Source organism: Euwallacea similis, chromosome 27 (genome assembly GCF_039881205.1).
Source record: "Euwallacea similis isolate ESF13 chromosome 27, ESF131.1, whole genome shotgun sequence".
NCBI lineage: Eukaryota > Metazoa > Arthropoda > Insecta > Coleoptera > Curculionidae > Euwallacea > Euwallacea similis.
Genome location: NC_089635.1, coordinates 277,779 through 295,038, shown reverse-complemented (window position 1 = coordinate 295,038; position 17,260 = coordinate 277,779). Strand labels below are relative to the sequence as shown.

Here is a 17,260-nt window from a genome sequence, read left to right as displayed (position 1 = left end):
CAAAAATGGTGGTTTTTATTAAAAATTTCTATGACTACAGAGAGCGCCATCTAGGATGCAGGGGCTTAAACTGCACTGATATAGAGAACGATTGCTGTGGATTTTTGATATTTAGATGGATGTTCTGAGGATAGAAAATAGATGGAGAAGTTTGAAATCTTTTAAGGTGAGTTGATGTATAAGAGGATTTAAGACTGGTGCTATAAAAATAAAATATTTTAGTATTTAAGTTGACATTAGTGACAACTTAACTTTCTGATCAATATGTACTAACCGCAGGGCTAAACTTATCAAAATATTATAAGCTTTACAATGAACATGAACGCATTGCTTTATGTCAGTAGAATCTCTATAAAGAATTAAATAATTTCATATCACTTTATTTATTCAATTTTTTCTCTCCAATTAAATCCACGTTCTCCAAATTTAATCTTACCTCGCCAAATCTTAATCTCTTTTACATGCTAGGTGATATTTAAAATTCTGACATGTAAGAAGAATAGTAAAAATGATCAGAAACTAGAGAAATCAATAAACATCAGAATGTCGAAATTGTCATTTAAACGTCAACTGAAGAATGTCAACTCAAATCCAATAACTCCTTCAAATACTGTTAAGATTTATTCTATTAATTCTACTAAAGCAAATGTTTCATTACAGAGTAGTTCATAACAGTATGATCTAATTCAAAGTGATGAATTTATGCATAATGTTAGGCAAAAAAGCTCTTATAAATATATGTTCATAACTGCTCCGTTTCGCTGTTTGTATTCGTGGATTTTTTAAGATATCTTGGTCAAATTTTAAATATAGATTATCTATTATGGCCTACATCGTTAGTTAGGCCAGATAATTGTAATGATCTTCTGTATCCATTTTTTCAAGGGTGAGCCTCACCTTTGCGAAAGGCAGGCTACTACCATTACTAAAAATAAAATTAAATATCCAGTTCAGTTTAAAAATCTTTTTACCCCTTGCATTTTTTTTCGTATCTATGCGTTGTTAAGCAAAATTACAAAATTTATGCTTTGATTTTATAAATTTAACTGCCGAATTTTAAAATGGTCTCGTATGAATAATTCGTGTGAATAATTTGTTTTGATTGTTTTCACAATTCGTAATTGATACCTTAACTTGTGTCTGCCTTGGTATGTGAAAATAACGAATAAAGAGATATAGAAAGATTCTTGAAACTTGAACACCCTGTAGATAGATAATTAAGTATTTACTAACCAATGCGCAATGATCGCTGTTTAAATAAAGGTTCAAATCTGTTATTAGTTATTAAATTAGAGTTATAAGAGATGTTTATTTGAAATATTTGTTTAAAATCATATCTATATTCACCCCCTTAAGTAATATATATAATTAGCGTAGTAATAATATAAGTAGCGTTACGGAACACTCTGTTTCTTCTGCAATCCTTATTAACAACCTTAACTCCCTAAAGTCCTTACATTTAAGTAAAAATACAAAATAATTTATACAAATACTTTATTGAATTATTGTCATTTAACGTACAATTTTATTCATTGAGGTAAAGATATATTTATAGTAATATGGTTTTTTGACAATATACATCAATTTTAGTACATAACAAATTTAATAACAGTTATTTATTTAATTTAGGTTCTACGCTAGTTAAACAATGTATGATTGTGTATAGATTAATTCAGACTTTACTGTAGTTTGTTCCTGGCGATTCTAAAAAATCTACAGTTTTCCCAAAACATACAGTAAATATTCACAAGTTTAATATTTGGTTCAAATGAAAATTAATTTTGATTTGAGCATATTTTGAATATAGTTTGGCACAACGATATTGTGTAGTTTCAAAAAATTCATCAATTGTTTCATAATTACAGCACTTACTTTCCTATGACTCTTAAAATACTGAAAATTAACCCTAATAAATCACAAATACAGTGTTTAAACTTGTTTCGGAAGACTTTTCACGATTTATAACTACCAGCAAACAATTTACTAACAATTCATAGGATACACTGAGAAAAGACAATGTAACAAAGTTGCGGTTTCATTCAGTAAATGAAATCTCCCTAAATCCTGTATGCTTTATTGTCAATATTATATTTAAACTGAAAATTTTTATTTACACTATTTATTTTATTGTCACCTATATTGCCTAACTAATAGCCGCTATTATCCAATATATTTGAAGCTTCTTATGGAAAAAACGTTACACGTGTGTCGTTGTAATTGTAATAACGTATGCAATCGTTTGCCACAAGACTGCAAAATTAGTTTGATGAGGGCAAACAATTGCACTAAAACTATAACAAGTATTACAAAGGATTATGAAGAATTGATGTTTATTATTGTCTATGGTATAGGAATTTCAGTACTTACATTTAAATCGTTCTAAAATAGTTCCTCATGGAATGAAATAAGGAAACTTGGAAATTACCCTGTATATTATACTGTGTTAAGAAACTTGTTGGATACTATTCAGGGTAGAAACTTACTTGACGGAGTAGAAAAATATCTGGGCATGTCTGAGTAAATTTGTTTAGCTACCCTAAATAATACTTTGGAATATACAAAATGAAATTCTGAGATGTTTTTTTAAGTATTACCTATTTGTTTAGTTTAGTCGAAAGCTCTCTTTCTGTGTTACTTTAAGAGTGCTTTCGAGAAGGAGAGGTTTCAAGGTGAAAGCCTCAACAAAAGCAAATGTTGGATATTTAATCTTGTTCCAGAAGTGGCACATCATAATTCAAGGAAGCTAATTTTTAAGTACAATACAGGAATATGTATATTGGATATGCATCTTTAAGGTTGATATGCATATTCTATCAAAACTAGAGTTACAATATATAAATAAGTTTGCATAATATCTTTTAGGGTCTCTGTGGCAAATTATTTATCGTAGCTAAGTCAATTTCAAGAAAGTTCAAATGAATCACTTATTTCAGAAACTCCACAAGAGACAATTTGAGAGCATTCAAGATTTCTATCATTCTGACGAATCATTGCAGCTGGCCCTATTGCCTCACTTACTAAAGATATAGAAAATCTCAAAAACTAAATGGAGGATGATCTAGATGAGGGTATTGCTGTTTTTGAAACCATTTATTCTACAGCTAAGAGGTTTCTGCTATACTATTTAAAAAGTCGAATTGTCGAATCTAGATTTTAAGATTGCAGTCTTATTTCTTTGGTATTAAAGTTGCATTTGTTATACCTCAAGTCTAGGCCAAACAATAAAACACAGTGTCCCCGAAACTGCGGCGGGAAAACTCCATTAACAAATCTGGCTCTTGCCGAGTATGCAGGTTCATAACTAAGGGCCATTTATGCCATAAATTATGGAAGTCCTTGTTTTATCCCTATAGATCTTTAGAGGAAGAGAAATTATCGACTTGAACATGAAATGAGAGAGGACGCTATTTAATAATATCTTAGAGGAGAAGTTATTATGAAAATCCCGAGCCTCAGAAAAGCTTCGAGATGGTATTTGCTTTTGTTCGACTTGAGTACTTACCATAGTATATTATATGTACATTTCCTATATAAGTATTATTTATAAACTATTGTCTAAAATCACCAGATGTGTAAAAATACATCCAATAAAAATATAAACGTATAATATCTTTGATAAATTCATTGCGCCATTTCGCTGCTGCGAAATGACAGAGGGTTCCTGTGTCGTAGATGTAGGAATAGAAATCGAGGGCGTCAAAGGCTTTAATTCTGGGTAGAAGGGGTTAGATAACTCCTTTTCTTCCTTTTTATTATCGTGTTCCTTTTTCCTCGGTTTGCCACTTTTCGGTTTTGTCGGTTTCATTAACGGTTTGTGAGGTTTCGTCACTGTGTACCTCGGAGTAGTCGTCGTTGTTGTCGTTTCAATCATAATCATTTCTGAAACAATATTTAAGAATAATCACAATGTAAAATTGAGTTCAAAAATTCTGTAGGGTACATTCTGAGATATGTTCATAGAAAACGAGAATTTATGCTTGTTTTTGAGATTAAAGACTTTTAAAAACGTTTTTTAATTTAATTCTTTACTTGTCCATGACGTGAAAACATTTGCAAAATATACAAATATTTCACATATTTCAAATTCATATATTCATAAATAAAATATAAAACTGTATCACAGAATATGTCCTTGATAACTCGATTTCCCCTACCTCTTGCCTCGCGCATCCGGTGCAAACCGCGAAAGCAGGAACTCTATTTACTTTGGAGTGCTATCGGATGATAAGAGTGAGCCAAAATAAGCCATGGAATTGTGTGTATTCACAATTCCTCACTTTTTTTGGGTTCTATTGGCGCTGCTTTGCCCTAACTAGATCAAGGTGCCGCGGCTGAGTGAACTTTCTGTGATAAATACATGTTCGTTGACTATGCGTTGTAAATCCGCAAGCCTATAGAAGACTACAATCTGTGTTGAGGATGTTAAAAAAATCTGACCCATCGTACATTTTAAGAATGACTGCTCGATTTAAAGTAATAATTATGAACATTTTAATATAGGATTCAAAAGTAACGTTCATTTTTGTACTGACGATATTCTAGGGAAGAATTGCGCTCAAAAATTTTAATAAATTAATGGTCTCAATGAGTTCTATAAATCTTCGATGGTATGATTATGATGCTTCGCCTAGTTTCCTAGATAGGGGGTTACTATTTTCGTTCGTGTTACTTTGGCAATTTTGAATGAGTTTGCAATATTGCCTCACATTTTAATTTAAAAATTTCAAAGTCAATATAGGATCCACATCGGTTTAAGTAAAAAACAGTGTTTTTAAAACATCGAAGTTTTTGACAATATACAAAGAGGATTAAAAAACTAGTTTACGCATGAATCATTCCTTAGCAATATTTCTGTTTAGCCTTCCTTAAATGAAGTTTAAATTTGGGTAGTTTTAGACTATCGTCACGAACTTGGCTATAAAAGTTGTCCTTATTCCACATACATATGCTACGCGTATCAAATTTAAGGATACCACTCAGATTTCAGAAGTCAGATATCTTAAAATTATAAAGTTAAAAATGAGTTTCTTCGTCTAATTTTTCCTTCAAATTATTTTCCATTTGGAGTGCCACTTTGTATTTAACGTGCTGGGGCTGGGTGCCAAACTTTATTGATTTTGAATTCAAACCATGATAAAAATTGCGAAATATTGAGATAAAACTGTGGTCCACAATACTTATCAAAATTGTAAGGTTATTCCAGATTTTTACCCGATATTCGTCTAAAATTAGAAATAAAAATTAAGATTTGGATTATTCTTTTTGTTTTCCATTAAAGTCCTCTGAATTTTTTTTCACGAAATGCGAATTTTGCTATTTTTCTAAACTTGACCGTTGATATTTCGAAAAATTTCAAGAAAGATAGCTAGCCCTCAAAATATAATTAAATTAATCGTTTCGCCAATACCTATAACTTTCTGCACACAGCTTTCATATACCGGGTGACCCAAACTTCACCAGCGTATTGTATGTTTAAAAATATTTAAAAAACTCTATACAAGATTGGTCGAAAATGCTTCGTAAAGAAAATACAGGGTGTTAATTTTTTTCCTCGATGTACCATTCTCGAGTAAGAAAATAAAAACCATTTAAAGTGCATTTTTTATTATTATCTGATAAACAAAGAAAAATAAACAAACATTAAAAAAATTAAGCATTCCAAATATTTCATAAACAAGATAATACTGAACGTATTTTAAACAAGATGAAAAGTAGCATGATTTTGTTCATTTACTTATTTTTCATATTCCTAGCAACCACTTTTAATTGTAAAATATTTGCGGCTAAATAGTTGTAATAGTCAGTTTAAAAATCTAAATCAAAATGCCATTTTCTTCATAGATGAATGATATACAGATATCCATTTTTATTATGGACGTGCAGCTGAAAACAGAAAAATTGTAGGGAGCAATCATTTTAAAGCACTTCCAGTTAATCAATATTTTTTTAATATTTATGTTTATTTTTCTTTGTTTATCAGACAATAATAAAAAATGTACTTTTAACGGTTTTTATTTTCTTACTCGAGAAGAGTGCATCGAGGAAAAAAATTGACACCCTGTATTTTCTTTGCGAAGCATTTTTTGACCAATGTTATATAGAGTTAAAAAAAAAAAATTAATGTACAATACGCTAGTGAAGATTGGCACTTTAAGTTTGGACCATCCTGAATGTTCTAATCTTTTCTTTAAGTTTTAAGAGGTATCTAAATATGTAAATTGATTGAAGTGTTGAAATTGTGAAAAATATTGGCAGCTCGAAAATTGGAAAATGGTACCATCAGGTAGATATTTCAAAAAGAAGATAGAAATGTAAAAATGGGTTTTGCTCGATCTAAAACCGTTAGGAAGTTACGGTTTTCGATTACAAAAACTGTCCTATTTCAAACTTTAATATCTTAAAACTATCGGAACGATAGTTGACAATAACTTATGTACATATTTAAAATATCGAGGAGAGACTATAAATACAATTCTATTTAACATCGGCAAACTGATATCTATTTTCGATATAATCGGAAGTGCCATCATCGTTAAATTATTGTAGGCGTAGTATAGTAAAATGTCACAATTATCAACTTCATGCAGCATATTTTCAAAAATAATATTGACATAGTAACTTTATATCTTTCGGTCATTAAATTCGCATTTTGTGGATAAATCCTCTTTGTAAACATCATAGTCGCTTTGGTATTTTGAAAATTTTGGTTTCTATAGTAATAAACTGCTAATAAACTGAATAACTTATTAGTCATTTTACCCGCACAGCTGGAGGTAGTTTAAAGCCATACAAGTTAGACTTTCAGGGCGGCAACTAAATTTCTATGCTCCCATATCCGAACTTAAACTCGCCAAAGCCAGACTTTCAATTTCGATTAGACGCTGATTAATAACTTTTCCTTAAGCCTCGCAAATTAAAATAATTTTACGGTGATTAGGTTTCAAAGAGAAACTTCCTTTGGATCTTAAGGGTCATTTGAAACACATTTTGTCATTTTTGCCTATTTGTTTTAATACAATTTGCCCTTTCAGCTTACCTTGCAATCTGACGGTCCCCTCGGCCTTTCCGAGGGCGTTGGACGACGTACATATGTACCCACCAATGTCCCTCTTGTCGATGTTTCGTATTCTTAAATTCATTTGAAGAGAATATTCATTTCTGGGAATCTCCTCCATTATATACTTATCGCTGGGTATTATCTTTTCGCCTGAAATAGTACAGAGAGTCAGAGGATATTATTTTCGACCCTTCATCATTTTGCACAGTAGCGTCGTTACATAATATTAAACACAAGGGTTTTTGTTTTCTGTGCAGAGTTTAAAGGAATTTCGGTTAAGTCCCTTAAAGAAAAACGTCTGTAAAGTGTGTCTTTTTCCCTGCAGAAAGAAGTAATATTTCATAATCACTTTTCATATCCATGAAGTTGCAGCTGCAGCCAAGTAAAGCTATTTTTCAAATATTGACACGCAAATTTCTTATTCCTTCAGAGCTTTCAGCTGGTTTTTCGGGAAGATTTAAATAGGGTTAACTATAACATAATCATTAAGCAACGGATCTCCATGAAGAACGAAATTGCGGTTTTCAAACTTTGATGCCTAGAAGGGTGTACTAATTTCTTACCGCCCTCTTACGAGGGGTTGCTAATAATTACTAGTAATTCCTGTTTCAGTTAAGCTCCCACTTCAATCAAAGTACGTACATCCACGCAGGGGGAATCTTTTTTGTGAGTGGCCCTTTGTGTGCCCAGTGTCGGAGACATCTCAACTATAACACTTCGAAGAATAAATAAACTAAACTTAACAAGTCTGTCTTGAAAATGAAAAAGGGCTAATTTGAAATGTGGATATCGGTGCATGATGGTTCACCCGACACATTAGTTGCCTCTCAATTTCTGGACGATAACTACCCTAACTAAAGTACTGGGTAGAAAAAAGTAAAACTGCTTGCATGGCCTCCCAAATCACCCGATATGGATCCTTTAGATTTTTTTTGAGGATATTTGAAGCTGTAAACTTATAAAAAAGGGGTAGTCCAAAATGAAAAATATCTATTATAATAAACAGGATATTTGAATCTATGTTATTATTAAACCTATAAGAGGTATAATCGAAAGAGTTAACCAATAAATGTTAGGGCGACTTGATTCATATATTGTGGATCGCGGTGCTCATTTCCAACAATTATTGTAAATATTATTAGTCCGTTATTAATAATACTATTTGATTTTGTTATTTTGATAGTTCAGTTATTTGCCAGTAATTATATTGATAGTAAAAGTTCAAATCTTCCTAGTAATTCCTGATTTTCGTTAAATTCCCGCTTCAATCAAAGTAGGTACATCTACGTAGGGTGACTCTTCTTTGTGAGCGGCCCTTTGTGCGCCGAGTGTCGGAGACATTTTGACTACGCCACGTCGCAGAAAAAATAGACTAAACTTAACAAGTCTGTCTCGAAAAGGAAAAGGGGGTAATTTGAAATGTGGGTATCGGACTGAGCTGGATAGCGTAATATATATGAGTTCGTGTCGGTTAAGCCCGACTCAAGGGAAAAGTGCTTACCGGTGTCCCGCATCCAATGGTTCATAGCTTTTGGGGATGCTTGAACCTCGCACTGCATTACTACGTCTCGGGCAATCGGCGATGCCAAGAGTTGATTCGTAACGCTTATAAGAGGGTGGACTGAAATATTAAATAGGTTATTAGAGCCATAAAATTTATATGTGAGTCACTTTAAAAAGGTTAAGCGATGGGGACACACATGGGGGATAATTTAATGTCTCCCGTTTTATGTTATACACTTTTACCCCGATTTTCTGCTTTCTGCTTTTATTAAAACACCACTCACTTTTAAACTTATGGGGATTAATGGCTTGAAAGGAAACCTGTCCAGCTTCCAAACTCTTTTATGTATCAGCGAAAGAATATGAATTTACCTTCATCTAATAGCATCTACCGAACAAAAATTTATTGAGAATGATATAGTTTTATCGGAAATAAATAAAACTTGCTGTATAAGACTTAATTTTCCACCACATTTAACGCTGCAATAACTTGCTGCTCCCAAAATACTTTTAGAACAACTTTCCGGCTATAAGCTTTAGACATAAAACACAGGTAAAATTAATAAATTTTCTATTTTATTTATCTTTAAAAATGTTCTTCAACCTTATGAAATCATTTATGTAAGTTAACTTTATAAGACAGAATCCCGCATAAATAATACAGGATGTTTTAAATTGATTGTGGATGTGTTCGAATTTTCGACGCATTAAGACTGTTTAAACGGGCAGAAATGTAGGCAAGTCTGTTAGTAATGACGAAAGCGGAGTGGTTCTATCTATCCAATATTTAAGGAATTTTGAGAATATTAAAATGATGAATTTTCAAAAACCAATTTCAGGTACACTGTATAAGGTGGATCAGATTTAATAATCAAAACTGCAAAAGGGCAAGTTGAACATTTTCTAATTCTAAAATAAAAAGTTCATATTAATATGAGTCAATAACGACTAATTTCTCGAGATACAGGACATGGGGTAAATAATGAAATAATTTTTTATGAACGATAAAAAAACTTATTCTTCCTTCATTTTAGCAAAGCAGTTATTCGAGAAAAACGGGTTTGAAATTTAAGTTCTTGATATCAACATAACAAGATACATTGTATAATTTACCTCGAAAGCGGTAATAAACAAGAATACGATGCATGCAAAGCCAATCCTGGACAATAATACATATGTTTCGATTGTAGCAAAATCAGAAAATTTGTTGATAATAGATTTTAAAATTCTGAAAATGCTTGTCAAAATCTAAATTTTATGGGTATTTTTTAAAATTCATTAACGTGACTTTTTTAGTAATAAATTATGGGTTGTGCTTAAAATCGTCCGATTTAACAACGCAGAAATAGCGGACATGTATTTTACCTACGGAATGACCCCGATAATGCTCAAACTGCAAGACGAATGTATTAAGCGCGACTGCCCCACCGAATGTCTCCAAACGTCCAAACTTTTATTAATATTTACGCAAGACTTCGCGAAACTGGCAGTTTCAAAAGGACAACACAAAACTCAGGAAAGCCTGCAAGAGTCCAAACAGGAGATGTTGAAAGAGCTGTCATAAATAAAATAGAAGAAGACCTAAAAATTAATACACCAAAAATTGCTAGTGAAATGCATATTACATATGTAACTGCGTGGCAAAAAAAAAACTCAACAAATTTATCCTTATTATATACAACATGCAAGCTCTATTACCTAAGCATTTTCTTCTCAGGGCAGATTTCTGCACTTGGTTACACAGTTAATTAGTAAGAACCTTGAATTTTGTAAGATATACAGAGGTGTACAGAATAAGTATGATTTCATAGGAAATCATTAAATAATTTTTTTTTTTTTATTTTGGTTGAAATCATCGGTGATCATCTTATTAAACCTTGCATTTTTCTACAAAACCTTAATGGCGAACCGTACCGAAGGTTGTTGGAGAACAATGCGAAATTTTGTCAACGTGCTGCGTTATTATAAATTATTTTATATAAATATTAGTATATTATAAATGGTTTAATTTAACTTTTGTTTTGAATATCTTGTATCTCGAGAACTTAGCTGTTGTAGACCTGTGTTAATATGAACTTTTAATCTCAGAATTTTTTAAAGATTTACCTTTTAAAATTTATTTAGCTACTTTTATGTGTTTCGTTTATCCAAGAATGAGTTCAAAGGCATATTTTTTGTTTTTAATAGCACAGTGATATTAAAACTCGCGCCCCTCATCGTTCTAAAGTGTTGAGCAGTTTCATTCCTAATAGTAGCTTAAAACATATTTATTACCACGGGTACATTTTATTTTATTTTCGGTAGAAGCAGTTTCAAAAAAACACATTTTCAAATATGACGTGTTAAGATTAAAAAAAACATAATTTGGGCATATAATTTTCTCGTGTATTATAAATAAGATATAAAAAATGTAGCTAGTTTATTGGTGATTATGCGAACTACAGGTTGCACCGACCTCTATGCAATAATTTAGAATTGTATACCTCTTTTAAATATTATAAGATGGTATTAATTTGACGTTCTTTATATTTCAAACGTAAGGTTTCTCCTTGCAAATACATCAAAATATCCAATACACTACATAAAGCCACATTTAGCTTTAGTGACAATTTACGATATGTTCCGAATAGTAAATGGAAAAAGGGTTTGTTTCTCTCTCTTCCTTGTCCATGCCCAGAATCCCTGATTAAATTAAAGTAAATTTGGAGATAACTGGATTTCGGCACAGTTTCTTCTACAGGGGACCGGCAAATAATGCAGATGGAAATTTCGTGTAGCTCTAGAACTTTTGTTCAGGTGGCAGATTTAAGTCGAATAATATACTTACAGTGAACAATAACCTCAAAGCGCTTGCTGACTAGAGGTGGGACCCCATTTTTCGCAATACATAGGTATATGCCCATATCTGTTCTCTGTACGTTTGTGAGGGTTAGGACTTCTCCATCATAGCTCTTGACAACTAAAACAAGCAATTATATTTTAGCATTAAATACTCTATTATCTAGTCAAAATGTGATAATGAAAGGAATTGTTGTAGATGCCTCTTTTCTTAAGATGAATTTTCAAAGAATTCTTATATTTTTCCTAGAGAGTATCTCAGCGGTTTGTACTCGGTCGATATCGCTTAGCTTGCATTAGAGTTAGAGCAAAAGCTTGAATACGAGAAATGCAGAAAGTAATGCTGCTCATAATTTAAAATTATCTTAAAATATACAGGGTATCTCAAAACCCATCTGGTAAAGAATCAGGAACTTTTTAAGTTTTTTAACAGTAAATTAAATTCACGGCACACTTTTAGGGTTAAACTACTATGAGAAAAGTCCCTATCTTTAGGATTTTACTTATAAAACTTTCAGTAAGGGAAAATTTCCATTGTCAATTATCAATCTATAATAGCCTTTCTCCGAGAAGTTCTGGGGGATCGCACCTTTCCTTGTTTCGGGGTCTAATAAAATTCAAAAATGGTTGTTTCTGAAAAAAAAATTAAGGAGCGTGTTCAACAGGGCTGAATATGAGAAATATTCAAAGTTAATTTTATTTCTTGGACGACATTCCCAAATTATGGTTTTTTATTAATACAATTTATTAATACTATTATCTCGTCTTTATATAGCTGTAAATAATGGTTTATGTTCCCTTTTTTTTTCGTTGGTTCTCATTTTTCATACTACAAGGAAGCTACAAGTAATTTGCAAACTTTCTGAGATATGTAATAATTACGATTTGTGGATGCAGACTTTCAAGTAACTAGAATTTAAAAAATATAATTTTTTTTTTTAATCTTGAAAAATGATTTATCTTCATATTACACATAGAGCACATGAGAATTACTGATGTTTTGATATAAAAAATAAAATTAGAAATGTCGAATGCCATATATTTTCACATATGTAATTTTTAACTTGTTGCTAGCACTTTAATGTTAAAAGAGACATAGACCGAATGCACATTATTGAAGTACAGTATATGATCCACAATGAATTACTTTGACGTGGAAGTAAAGGTTTGTTTTCTGTAATTACATATATTTTTTCGATAAAATCTAACTTTTCTATCCAGGAACCTGTTAGTACAGCCATCTGAATCTTGGGACAAATAAATTTCATTTCTTCAAGATTTATCAATTGGCTCGAAATTCCTCAAAGCTTCAATTTCATCGAAATAAAAAGGAGAAGAGTTTCTGTAATAAATAAGCAAATATTTGCAGATTAAAATCCGGTAGGCAACGAGAGTATAATCACGCCGGAAAAAATGAGAATTCTCCCTGCTTTGATTGTTCAACTCATTAAAAAGTAAACAGTTCAAAAATGAAGCCTATTACTGCCAGAATACTGACGCCCAAAATATTAAATTTTTCCAGTGTAAACAAACCGAATAATTCTTCTGAAAAAGCGGACTCTCGATTTGGGCCCTGTAGGGCTTTCGCGACCACAATTCATTCAATTGGAAGAATAAAGACAAATGTTTAGTTGGGTTTCAAGTGCTGTTGGATATAAATGCCAGTCGCAATGCTTGTTCTATTTGATGAAACATGCACCCTCGGACTGGTGAACAATAATTTCTAATAACTTTTTCGACGTTAAATTTCGACGGTCATACGCTTTCCGTAAAAATTGTTTTTTGCAACATTTAATACGCTTACGTGGTTTGGCTTTATTAAGTCCAGACTTCCATTATGTTAGCCTAATGTTAAAAGTATTTCATTATGTAATTTTTTTTTATCGAGTCTGGAGATATTCACAAATAAGTTTCATTCAATTCCATTCGGCGAGATAATACATCATCGGAAAATTATTTTAAAAAGCGTACTTGTGTCAGATGCCTTTGATTAAAGGCTCATATTTTGAAAGGCGTTTTGAAATCTAAATGCACCTGGATCATCTTTTCTATTCTACTAGGTAATAGGCCATTTGAAATTTAAATGAGCTAGATTTGTCTGTCTCGGTTATAAAATGTATTCTCGTCGCGAAAACTATCGAGACGGATTTGTATTTTTTAAATGCCACCTGTTTATATTGCCGCAGCAAAAATTAAGTTTCTAAATGGTTCCTTGAGCAACAACTTTGTTGCCTTAGAAAAAATATAATTAAAATCTCGCTTCATTTCGTCGCTTTCTAAAGCAAAATTCATTGTTAAAATATTTATTTATTAAAATTCTTCTCCATCTGAAAATTTAGGTTTCACTCCTCTCTGTCAATAATCAGAATGCTCTTAAAAGATGCTTTTTCGGTTTGTTGCCAAGCCGAGCCAATAAACAATGGTTTTCTTTAAATTAATATCGAAGTTTATACGGATTTTCGATAGCGAGTAATAGTAATAAAATAGGACTTGCTTCGAACACCATCAGAAATATGGCCTCGGCTTAGGATTCTAAACTAAGTAAAAGGTTATGGGATTGCATTTTAACAACACTATTTTGCACTTACTTCCTCGCGTTTTATAGCGCTCTATATTTAAATAAAGGTCATAAGAACGAATGGTGCACATACCCTTTTCCCTTCCTCCTTCATGTCTTAAGATGATGTTCCTTCCATCTTGCCTCTTCCAACTCACCGTTGGATCTGGGACACCTACAGCTTTACACCTCAGACGGATGGTCCCACCTTCAATAGCCATTCCAGATCCCTCTGACGATTCGTTGTCTGGAAGAATATCGGGAGGTATCACCACGTTTAGAATTCCCATCTGAAAAGAGAGCATGGCAGTGCAATAAAAGAATTCCTGTGACATTCTTTCATTTGTTTAAACAGAAAGCAAACGTTAGAAAAACCTTATGGAATTTCGTATTAAGCTCAAAGCTTTGTGCGATACGCTTCATGCCACCGCAAAAATTAAGCTCTTTCCAAATTCGAGCAAAAATATTTAAAGGATCCGCAACAATGAAATGTGTATAAAACTCGGAAGCATGAGTTTCATTAAATACCTAAATTCATAATTAAATTTGTGTTCATAAGTCCTTTCGGTTATTGCATATTTTTGCTTAGCGAATTATTCAAATTTTCAAGTTTACCTGACTTCTCATGGGGTCAGTATTAATTTGGCACATATACGTCCCTGCGTCCTCCTTTTGGACATTGTGAACGTTCAATTTCCACGTGTTGTGTCCGTTGTGCGTTACTTCAAGTCTGGAATTTTGAGCCACCATGTGGGTGTGGATAGCTAAGATTGCTTTAGTGTCAGATTTAATCCAAGCCACCTGCAACAAATGAATAAAGAAAATGAGGATTATCCACGTTTTGCCCGCTTCAATATCCTTCCAAGTGCTTTTGCTGTTTATCTTTTCGAATAAAGTTAAACTTACAAAGGGCAGAAAGTGGAAGTGAGGGATAATTCAAACGGTTCTGAATTTAAACGGATTTCAAGCCATTCAGGTAAGTTGGAAGACATCCCTAATTTATCAAGACCATTACACACGGCCCTGTATATTATTAAATTTATATCCATCCCAGTGCGTAAGATATATCGTGGTAGATTTACTCGGAGAGAAGACAAGTGATTAACAGCACATGTGAAGTAGACGTGCGGTAAAATATTTTGGTCTCTGGAGACCTAGAAACAATTCCGCAAAGTCTGTTTCATTAAATTTTAATAAATGATTTAATTAAAACTTTCCTGCTTTTAAAGCCGTTTTCAATTCTCACGGATGTTCTATAGGTTTACTTTTCTTTATTTAAAATACTGCAGATGATGCGGAATTGTTTTGTCTTTCTGTATAATGTAAAATTTTGGTATTCAATTAACTGATCATTACACGTATTTATTTAAATTGCTCCTCCCTAATATTCAGTATAATTTATTTTACTTTGAACGATAAATGGATAAATTAGAAGAATTCATTGCAATTTGATTTTGTATTGAACATTTTTCATTTATACATTGCTTCATTGGTACACGGTGTAATTGAATAAAAGTAATATACAGTTAATAAATGAATGTTTACAGCCAAATCATTTTTATTATTAGAAGAATTAGAATTTTTTAAAATTATTTAACACGGCATTTTTTTATTTACTAAAGTGTTTTTTTCATTATCTGTATCATTTACATGTAAGCTGTATGCAATAAATATATAACACCAGTGTGAATTTTTTTATTAATTTTAAGTTTGATTTTGATTTTTGAAGTTGTCTTGAGACATTTTCAAGGATTATCATTGGATTTTAATTCATATTTTTTAGTTTTTAATATTTAGGCCTTTCTATAAAGAAGAAAATTGACTATTTTAGAAATATTCTTAGATTTGGCAATGTTCATGTAGACCTCTGTTAGTTAAACTAATTTAAAGAGATATTCAATAAATTTCAAATTTTGGATAACTTGCTAATACACGGGGCACTCGTGGAACTGAACTTGTTTTAATTAAAAAAATATGCATTCCCTGTAGCAATTAAACGAACAAAATTTAGTGCAAATATCTTACTCGGGTTCGCTGAAACGTAATATTTATTTGATACAAATATGTAGAGTATTGATACTTCGGAAAAGGGGAAAATTCTTCTTTTGTGAAGCCTTAATTGCCGGTTGAAGTATTTGCCAACCTTTCATATCGCCCTGTACTTTATAATTTTATAGACACTTTTAAATATTTCTTAGTTGTCTAAATTTTTTATTGGTATTTTTCAGTGAAGTGTTTTGGTAATGGTAAAAACTTCGATTTTCGTTTTCTACTTTTTTAAAGATTGTTAAATAAGTGCCTTTTCAAAAAATTTCACTCATATATCAAATTTTTAAGGTAAATTTAAATATTAAATCTAAAACAAGTCAAAATTTCAGAACTTCTTAACATCTATAAAATTAACTATTTTTTAAATTTGAAAAAAGAGTTGTTATATAAAAATGAAAACCGTTTCGCGGTATTTTAATATCTTTAGAAATAGTGGGAAAATGATAGAAATGAGTTGTTAAACTTTAAAATATGTGTCAAATTCAAATATCTTGAAAATAGTTTTAACGAAATATGAAACATTACACTAAAGACGTTTAGAATTACAGTTAATAACAGAATAAATGAATAATTATAGAAAATGAGATTGCCACTTAACAAGTATTTACCTTTGTTAAACTTCTTCAAATTAATTTGGATTGAATATCCTCCACTGATATTCTCATAAAGAGTCGATTTTAAGACTTTCGAAATAGCACAAATAAGCAACTGTTCAATAATTTATATATGTATATAAGTACCTATATAATAGTTATTGAATACGAAGTTACGTGAATACGAAAATATTTAATAAAATATTTAGATAATATGTTTTACTATGTTTTGAAGATATTATAAAATATATCCCTCCTTGCTTCAATGCGTGTAAATTCATGTATCGACGTTGGATTTCAATATCAAATAAATCTCTCACAAACGGTAAATAGATTTTGAGGAATTTTCCCGCTAAAAGAGACCGATAATAGACATTGATTCTAAAGAATGGCCACAATTGGTTTTTCGCCTGATTTTATTTACAAGAAACTTCGTTTGCAAGAAGTAAAATCCAATAAGTGTTTGGTGCAGGCTGATTGGACATCTTTGTGTTACCTCCGGCAAACCCACAATGCAATCAGCGCTATATATAGGTGCTATCGGTGATCTCGGCGGCATCTTTGATAAAATCATTTTATACTTTTCTTTTCCGATATTTCAGGAGCGTGAGAAATTGAAGATATCGACGTATATTGGGAAAATAACTTCGTCACAAAGAGTTC

At 31.6% G+C, this 17,260-nt stretch overlaps 1 protein-coding gene across 1 annotated transcript in view; it reads right to left on the bottom strand.

The window, feature by feature from the left end:
- Positions 1-1,477: 1,477 nt before the first annotated feature.
- The window catches only part of LOC136417255 (lachesin-like), a 67,115-nt gene continuing 51,332 nt past the window's right edge, over positions 1,478-17,260 (bottom strand). Inside the window, exons 4-9 of the mRNA XM_066402859.1 lie at positions 14,571-14,756; positions 14,050-14,245; positions 11,388-11,519; positions 8,559-8,678; positions 7,037-7,207; positions 1,478-3,879 (exon numbers count right to left, since the gene is read on the bottom strand). Coding sequence (XP_066258956.1) covers positions 3,542-3,879; positions 7,037-7,207; positions 8,559-8,678; positions 11,388-11,519; positions 14,050-14,245; positions 14,571-14,756 — 1,143 coding nt within the window. The 3' untranslated portion in view covers positions 1,478-3,541. The remainder of the gene's footprint in view (positions 3,880-7,036; positions 7,208-8,558; positions 8,679-11,387; positions 11,520-14,049; positions 14,246-14,570; positions 14,757-17,260) is intronic.